Raw genomic sequence first — 9637 nt, 5'->3', positions numbered from 1 at the left:
AGCATAGCATTGGCTAACCCCTCAGCTAATACTATAATCCAAAATTCTGTGAAAAGGTCTTTTGGGCGGATTTATTAGCCTTCTGTATGAGCTGTGTGTCGAGGATGCATGACTGCATTTGTTCCTAATTCCTACAGTGTACTCATGTGCACATTATTCCAAGAACTACACACACACGCAATTGCGTCCATGAGGTAAGATTAGTTGTGTAACTTTTCAGGCACTAACCCGCCCGATGACACACGCGGATGAGATATTTAAACTCACTCACACACAGAGGATGATCTTAAGTGTACATTTTGATCCCTTCGCCTTCTACAATAAGCTTTTATTAAGATTAAGCAGATGGCGATGTTATATATATATGAGGGGTGTTTCCACGTCAGACTAACGATTAACGACTTTTTGATCTGACGCAATGTGAGTCATTACCTTTTTTCTTAACAACACAAATAGGCCTGGGGAGGATTTCTGTGAATTACGTGGTGGCTATTTTAGTACAATACATTTCCCATCCTGCTCTGTCATCAACTTACAATAGTCCACTAGAATTGTGCGTACTCGTTACGGTCACAAAGGAAGTGACGACTGAGCTAAAATTTCGTTCGTTCGTCTCCTCCCTCACTATATTACCTCATCAGCTTCTGTGTGATTGGTCCAAGATAAACATCATGACATTAGTTTGTTTTTATGTCAAGGCTGTGACTCATTGACATCACCAGCATCCTGCTTTTTGGTCCTAGTCATTCAAAAAAAATGACTTTCTTGATCTAAAAGTCAGCTGTCAAAACGTCACGGTGACAAAAAATGTCTGACTTTGACGGAGGCCCACCTGACGGATCTAAATCCAGCATGAGCGGCGGCTAATCAGGTTAAAGATAGCTAACAGGCAAGCTGGGGATGTTCACTCGGTGACCTACTGTACAGACAGCGTGAACTCAATCCCTCATCTCCACTCACCTGCCAACAAAGACAAAGGCTTTGTCTTCCCTCAACATTCAGTGGCCTTGAGGAACACAAAAGGGGGCTAGACAGGAAACAGAGAGGAGACACGTGAATACATACAGTAGTTAACGTTGGAGCATTTTCACTGTGTATAATGTATTTTGTTTCAGGCCCAGGAAGAAAGGAAGGAAGTCATTCGGTTTTCATGATCTGATTAGCGTTGTTGACAGTTGAAAATATTTCATTTGTTGTGGTAGCGATGGAAAAATACAGTCCAAGGGTTCTTGTCTGTACATGCTGCCCACTATAAACCGGAAAGTCTCCTACCCAACAGGATAGAGATAAATAAGGATTAATGACTAAAACCAAAAATTAGAACAGAATTTTATATCCACATGCCGAGAAATGACTGATGTGGGTTTTTTTTTTATAGTTTGCTTGTTTGTCACACATAATTGGAGAAGAAGCACACTAATCGTGTCAACAACCGCTATTCCGACATGTCCTTACTTGCATCCTGCAGCAATCATCTTGTCACACTCGATCATTTGCTCTAAAGACACCTCGGAGGGATTGAAGATATTGGATGCTGATGAGCGGAGAGCATTAAAAGTGCAACTGTGGCCAATTAAAAAGCTCAAAGTCTATTCCCTGCTTTTTCTCATGTGGCTTTGACTTGTCATGGAGCCTAGTTAGTTTCCCTGCGGGACTCCCCCACACTCGTGGGAGCGGTAACCAGACACCTGCTTTTTTTTTGTTTTCTTCCAGGGTGGAGGATTTTGGTTGAGCAAGGTGCGTCACAGATCTTTGGTGTCAGTGACACGACTGTCTAAGGAAGGGTGAAGTTGTTTGCCTTTAAATGGACGACTTTCCAATCCACTGCGGCTATTGAAAGGAAGAGAGAGATACAGAAGGGAGGTGTACGTGGATGCGGGCTGCGGTCGCATATCTGGATCTGGATGCTGTGCTGCACACAAATTTTCCTGCTACTGATATTTTACTGGAAAAAAAGAGATGAAGACTGGCAAGAAATCCATCATAGGTAAGGCAGCACCTTTGATTTGCTGTCTGGGTAATTGGATTGGATGCTTCCATGCAACAAAGGCACGTGATCGTGCAGCTCGAGATGTGCGACTTGTTTATTTTTTATTTTTTGCCAAGTCACTGAGTCAGTCCTTGTCCAGTTTATTTTTGCCTCGTCATCTTATCTTACACGCAAGGACTTAAAAATGTGATATGGATGATGCTAGCACTATTTTAGTGATGATGTCATCATTTGTCAACAACCATTTATGCGATGGATGGGGGAGTTTGCCTCGCAACAAGTGGCCGCACAAACAAATGTGGTTGGAAGCCATTTTTGTTGTTTGCACACAGATTGCAGTGTTTACATCCAAAATGTTGTTGTATTGTTAATGAGAGGTCATTTATTTAGGTTTTTTTGGGAGGGGGGCCTGTGTTTTTTGTTGGTTTAGCCACATTTGCTATCAGACTTTGATGCCACTTACGTCTGATCGAATCAACTAAACAAGATAAAGCGTTTTCCACATTGTCTCCATGGAAATGGACACAGTATCTCCTGCTCTGGAATTCAAAAGGGGAAACAAACAAAGTGTGATTCCAGTCACGGCCCCAGGAGATAATTGTGACTGGACTGAGCTGGATTTCACTTGTGTTTCCCGAATATGCGAGACTAATAGAAAAGCAAACAGAAGCGAGCTGGTGCTGATAGTGGTGGGGAGATTTTAGCAGGCGAACATCGCTGTCGTGACTGCGTGGGCGTGAAACGAAGGCGCGTGATGGTTCCTGCACCGTGCAAACAGACCGCTTGGTATTAACTGACCAAGCGAGTCATTAGCCAAGCGTCCTTCTGCTCGAGTTTGCATGCGTGACTCATTCCTCTACCTTCTGCCGCCTCATAAACACAACACTGTGGGAATTAATACGCCAACACAAGCATTGGTAGTCTCATCGGGAAGTGATAGTGAAGCCTGAGCATCACGCTTCAGTCACAAGACGGAACAGGAAGAGTTTTGTGAAAGTGGCATGTGACTATTAACGACACGAGTACAGAGGAGACATAAAAAGATGCACGCTCCATTACAATGGAGAGATGGAAAACGTTATTTTGGCTGGAGACTAAAAACAGTGCCTTTCCAGATATAAATTTGAAAAAAAAAAAAGTTCAACCCCAAATATTTTTACTGTAAATTGGCTTCAATATATGTTTTTGTTGACCTAGTACAGAATGTTACTGTATTTGCAAACAGTCAAAACAAATAACAGCTAGCAAACAAGGCTTGGCTCAAACACCGAGTTGATTTGTTTGTTTGTTTGTTTTTCAGCTCTGTTGCCTAACACGAATTCATCCCACTTATTGTGGGAGAGAGAGTTCCCATTCCTTTTCTTTGTTCAATTTACTGGCAAGGTGTATTGTGTTGCAGCTGCCATGACGCTGCATTGGCACGGCTAACACTGGCTGACACCCTGCTGCCGACGTTACAAGTCAGTGAGCGGCAACCAATGGTTTTCTTTCATCATCTTCGTCATCAATGGATGACATTCCATGTAAATAATTAAAAGGAATGAGGCGAGAAAGCCTGGAAGAGAATCAATGTCACGATATCCCATCTGACGTAATTCTTTGTGTAAACAGAGCCGAGTGTTTGCGCTAGTAGATTGTCTTTCGGCACTGCTGCAGCTGTAAGTGTGTTTAGTTTTTTTTTTTGGTGTGTTTTTTTAAGGTCAGAAAGTGCACTTCACTTCCGCTTTCCATGACACAAGTAGTATTGGCCTCATGCCGTTTATGAATGCGTGGCTGTCACATGCAAAAGGGAAAAAAGAAAACCACAAGAGATTCTCCACTGGCAGAAGAATGCTCACACCTCAAAAAAAACAAAATGACTCACTGGCAAGTTTGTTAAGCAGATATGTCATATCCCTCCTCAAGCTCAGATGGCGATTTGCATAACGGCACACTTATGTAACTTACAAGGTTAGTGGACCACATCCACAACAGATGGACCCATCGTTGCCGGCCGGGGGGGCTTAGAAAAGCAATGGCGTCATGTCTCATTTCTCAGAATTTAAATCAATCTGCTTGCCTGGCAAAGTCACCTTGACCTCATGGTTAAGGAAAAAGGAGATGCATACAGCATCAATAAAAATATTAACCGCACGTTGCTTTGTTGCAATTTGGGTTGGACGCTGCAGTGTTTTAAGAATTTCTAGTGGAAAAGTCAGTGTACATATTCAGATTTTTATTTTTTTTTGCTGCTTTTTTTGGCAGTCTCCAATTGGGAGAAATGAGGAAGAAGAAATCCTCACACTCCCACATCTTCTTCCTCCTCTGCAGTGAGATCGTCATTAGCCATCATGTAAAGATGCAGTGGAATCCCGTGACGTCACGCCCCCACCGGTTGTCACGGCGACGGCCGTGACGTGAGTGGGCGTCACCAGCTGTACCACGTGTTTTATATAAATAGAGTGGCCGTCCCGAGTCGGCATTTGCCAAGTTAGAGTGAAGCGCGTTCGCTTTAGTTCTGCGTGTGTCATTGGAACAAAGCAAGTTGGGGCCATTTGATTTTGAGATTACCACAAAGGAAATATTGTTTTTGCTCTTTTTTTAACTGCGTCTCAATATGGCTGTGACTGAAGCGGGATGCGACCTCACGTACTGCAAAATGAGGGGGATTGTTGCTGTTCTCACCGGTGAGCGACCAAAATAGATATTTTTATTGAACCTATTTTTATTTAATTGTGAGTTTTCTTTCAGTTGCTTCAATACTTTGGCATAGTTCTCCTCTTACCTGGTTGGAGGATGACGTGTTCTTTATTGCGCTTTGGTATTTTAAGCGCAATTACGTGTCGCACCCATCAAACTTAATAGATTTGAAATACCGTACAATTTCAGTTTCTCGAGTGAATTAAGAGTTTTTGGGGATGGAAAATTCTTTGTTGGCTGCCACCGATGACTGAATGAGTGACCCAAGAGGTTGCGTAACGAATAAACCCGCAGCAGTATTAAGAGTTCCAATGGCGCAAATCTGTCCTATAAAGGGATTTTTGGAACTCGCACACAACGGATTATTGCACTTATTCCTTCTCCATTTTCACAGGAATAAAACCTCTTTTGTTCTTTACATTCTTAAGTATGTCCTTTGTCTATTGTCCACACGCTCACCTTGCCAGAGCATTGCAAAATTGAAGACTACCTTTACAAAGATGAATCATAATCACAATATTGGGAACATTTTCAAGACATCTTATGATGAGTTGAGTTGTTTTAACGTCATGCTTCCTTTGTTTCCACTTTCCAGCTTTCATTAAGGAGAGAAAAATGGGATTGAATGACTTCATCCAGAAGTTGGTGTCCACCCCTCATATCTGCCAACAGTGAGTAAACAAAATGATTTGCATACAAATGAAAATTAGGCCCAAGGAGCATTTTGTAGTTATTTCTTACCCCATTTAGATCACTGGCCAATTTAATCTGCCACCCTGAGCTGTGTAGAACATTCTGTGAAAGGCTTAATCTGGCTCCAAGAAGCCAGGGTAAGAATAGGCCTTTTATGGTGAGCCTGTCACAATCCGCCCCATTGCTTAATCACCTGTACACGGTGTCCACAAACCTATAATCAAATTAAATCATAATGTCATTTAAATTAGCGGGTCAGCCATTAGATTGGGGTCTGGTATTGTGTAAAATATCTAAAGCTCTGTATCTGTGTCATTTGAAATCTCTAAAAAGCGCTGCGTCCTTGTAGAGCTGCCTCGTCATGGGTCAGACGCTTTAAGCTTTTGCTCAGACGCTTTAACGCCGAGACACTTGACCCGTTTAACTGTTCATTCACACGACAGCAAGTGCACCTTAATGTCAAAATGGCTGTTGAAATGTTGAAAAGCAGAAGATAAAATGATCCCTCTTTTTTTTTTTTTTTGCCCCAGTGTTGAGGTCAACAATTTCCTGAAGATTGAGGAGAATCAGAATGAAGAGGTTGAACGTGAGCTTGCTGAAAGAAGGGTAAGCAGAAATACATACAAATCTCATACTTTTTTTTTTGTAAACACTATTAATGTATATTCATTCCTTTCTTTAAGGGGTTCCAGATTTCGCAAAGTTCACTCGCTGAGGACACTCAGTAAGTCTTGATTTTTACAATTAAGATTGCGAAATTAAAAATTCTCTGCAAAATCCTAATCGGGTGTTTGTAACTCGCTTCCACAGGATCAAACCCTGCGATTTCGACTACCTCAAGATTATCGGCAGAGGCAGCTTTGGAAAGGTCATTTTTATTTGTGATGTCTTTTTCTTGGATTATTTTCCCTTGATGCTAACATGTATTTATTCTGATCCAGGTTCTGCTAGCACGACACAAGGAGTCCACCAAATATTATGCTATCAAAGTGCTGCAGAAAAAAATTATTCTCAAGAAGAAAGAGGTACAGTTTTCTACATTTTCAAAGGTCTTGTGTATCGATATATATTTTGTTGTAGTAATGCATTTTTTATTTTTTTTTTACTGTTTCTAGCAAAAGCATATCATGGCTGAACGTAGCGTTCTCATGAAGAACATCAAGCATCCCTTCCTCGTGGGGCTGCATTACTCCTTCCAGACTACCGACAAGCTTTACTTTGTACTTGACTACGTTAATGGCGGAGAGGTACGCCTCACCTGATCTCAACATAAAGCACAGATGTTTTTTTTGTTTTTTTTTTAAGTTAACATTTTTTGTCCTTTCAGCTCTTCTACCATCTTCAGAGAGAAAGAGTCTTTTTGGAACCCCGCGCCAGATTTTACACTGCAGAAATTGCAAGTGCACTGGGCTACCTCCACTCACTGCATATTGTGTACAGGTAATGATTAAAAAACAGCCAACAGCGCTCTCTTGTGGACAACTGTAAGAAAGCATTTTTTTACTGAATATTTTTTTTCCCTCTTTCTCATTTTTTCCTCACAGGGACCTCAAGCCCGAGAACATCCTGATAGACTCCCAAGGCCACATTGTCCTAACGGACTTTGGTCTCTGCAAGGAAGGACTCGAACCCAACGGCACAACAACAACCTTCTGCGGGACGCCGGAGGTACAATCCAAGTCCATATATTATGCTCCATCAACCAATGTGACAAATGAAATAACTCTTGTATTTAATCTTCATAGTATTTGGCTCCGGAGGTTCTCCAGAAGCAGGCCTATGACCGCACAGTTGACTGGTGGTGTTTGGGATCTGTACTCTATGAAATGCTTTATGGACTTGTAAGTTGAAAGTGGGACATGATAGCTCCTTTCGCATGCATGTGTTGGATTAAACTAAACGTGTCGTTCTAACTTTTTTTTGCAGCCTCCCTTCTACAGCCGCAACACAGCTGAGATGTACAACAACATCTTGCACAAGGCTCCTATACTCAAACCCAATGTGTCCAACTCGGGAAGAGAGCTGCTCGAGGGGCTCCTGCAGAAGGATCGTACCAAGAGGCTGGGGGTTAAGGATGATTTTGTAAGTATGCAAAACTGGATTTATTACAATTGCTGTAAAGACACATGGAATAAAAATGTATATATATTTATTTCTCTCTAGCTTGAACTGAAGTACCATTCCTTCTTCTCACCTATCAACTGGGACGACCTGATGGCCAAGAAGATCACGCCGCCCTTTATTCCCTCTGTGGTAGGTTCAACTTAACATTGCAGTCGGAATCGATATAAATTATTGTTACGAATTCTGCTTATTATGATTCATATCACCTGGGGAAAAAAAAAAGGAGCATAGAGTGCAATATTGGAGCACAACCGCTAGAGGCGCTGTTTTTGTTTTGGTTAAAAACAACTTCTAAACATGACATTTCCTACTTGATTTTGCAGAGTGGCCCCACAGACCTGCGCCACTTTGACCCCGAGTTCACCCACCTACCCGTGTCCTCCTCCCTGTGCAATGACACCTTCAGCGTGACCGGCAGTATCAAAGAAGCAGCGGGGGCATTCCCGGGATTTTCCTACGGGCCTCCAGCAGACCATTCCTTTTTGTGAACGCCAGTATCGTTTTGAAACGACAAGCTCTGGATTGAGTTTTGTTTCTGACAGCGGGACCTTGCGTGTCTACAAGGGACGTACCAAGGGTCAAACTCGTTTCACATGACCCATGTACTGAGATGGACTTGTGTAACTTACATAATCACTGGCCCAACGCTTCTGCCTCTAGCATCGAAAGCAAACTAAGTGTGCCAAGTACTGTTCCGCTACAGGACCACACAGCTCCTGATGTGACGATGAGAAGTGCCTGATATTTAAAAAGCAATCGGGGGCGGCTCCTGCAAGAGTCAACGACTATTCCACTCGACTTTTGACAGGGGCACACCAGCCGTCCGAGGTGCTGCCTTCATTCCACGATTGCATAAACTTTATGTTGGAACTGAAATCATCAAAGTCCATTATGCAATTTGATTTCATGTTAATGCACATGTAGAAACATGGGTCAAGAAAAATATCATATCTTTGGACCAAATATAACAAGAATGAAATCTCCTATTCTATAGATGTACATTTTCAAATTCTATTTATATTTCCATAAACACACACACACTTTGTAAAATGTGTAAGTTAACATTTCCCAGTGTGTACTGTGTATCTAGATATTTATCCATAGATTCAATGAAAATGATATTGATTGAACGACAATATATACATATATATCTGTTATGCCATATATTATTTGATTGATTGATTTGGAATAAGGGATTCCACCAGCAATAACCGGTCTCAACAATAGATATATCAATCATCGATGGCATAAACGCTCCAAACTATATTAAAGATGTCTTTGTATATATACTGTGTGCATCATGTAGAGAGAAACTGTGAATGTTTCGTGCCTGTCCAAGGCGGCCTGACCCATGTATACTGTGTGTACAGAACATATCTCTTTTCCATTACCTGTTGTTCCCTGCAGTAGAGATCTTGATTTATTTAAGTGCTTCATTAACTTGACTAGGAACAATAGGATGGAGCAGACTTTGGCATTAGCCACAAGCCTTCTCCTTAATAGGGTTCTTAAAGTGCAATAAAGTCCCATTGGCTTTGATAGAGGATTTATCGACGGATTTTACAACAGAATGGGAATAGTGATGTATGAAGTTGGGTTATGTTGTTGAAAATGGATGATTTATTGCCCGTGCATATTAGATGCATGTAAGAGGTGTATTTGAAAGCCTGCTGAAAAAAATACTGCACAGTTCCACATCATTTCTTCCATATTTGGAAGATGTCATTTTGTATTTCAGTGTGTATTTATTTTTCCTGCTATTATTACCGTACGATGAAAGTCATTTACATGATCTACTTAAATGTTGAAATTTAATGTCAAATTCCAAATAAAATCTCTTACCTGAACACCAATGTTGTCATACTGGAATGGCGGCTGATACACTTTATCCATCAATTTTCTTTTGCCTACAAGCACAGACATAAACATACTTAGTGGTACCATTTTCCAAAGTTTTTTCTTTTTTATATAGAACAAATGCAATATTTATTTCATTGAACCTATTAATGACAACATAAATCGTCATTACATCCCAGTGAATGTAGTAATAAACAATCCAATGATCTGCAACTGGATTGCAATTAACCTGTGATCAAAACAAGAGTAAATGAAAAGAAAAGACGTTCAATATGTGCTTAGGTTTTATAAAGG

General features: G+C 41.2%; 1 protein-coding gene across 2 annotated transcripts; it reads left to right on the top strand.

Moving 5' to 3' along the window:
• The first annotated feature begins 1213 nt into the window (after nt 1–1213).
• Nucleotides 1214–9328, top strand: LOC147040906 (serine/threonine-protein kinase Sgk1). Of its 2 annotated transcripts, none has more exons than XM_085901467.1 (13): nt 1214–1987; nt 5265–5340; nt 5893–5968; nt 6046–6086; nt 6173–6230; nt 6304–6387; nt 6478–6609; nt 6690–6802; nt 6907–7030; nt 7108–7203; nt 7289–7444; nt 7526–7615; nt 7810–9328. In XM_085901467.1, exons 1-13 carry the CDS (start codon nt 1960–1962, stop codon nt 7972–7974), a joined length of 1239 nt encoding a protein of 412 aa, XP_085757593.1. In that variant the 5' UTR covers nt 1214–1959; the 3' UTR covers nt 7975–9328. The 2 variants fall into 2 exon arrangements, with proteins under 2 accessions (XP_085757593.1, XP_085757592.1); XM_085901466.1 differs by lacking the exon at nt 1214–1987 and adding an exon at nt 4261–4656.
• Nucleotides 9329–9637: the final 309 nt, after the last annotated feature.

The sequence above is a fragment of the Syngnathus leptorhynchus genome, chromosome 20 (assembly GCF_054491065.1).
Source record: "Syngnathus leptorhynchus isolate UIUO chromosome 20, UIUO_Slep, whole genome shotgun sequence".
NCBI classification, from domain to species: Eukaryota; Metazoa; Chordata; class Actinopteri; order Syngnathiformes; family Syngnathidae; genus Syngnathus; species Syngnathus leptorhynchus.
This window is presented reverse-complemented; position numbering and strand designations above follow the sequence as displayed.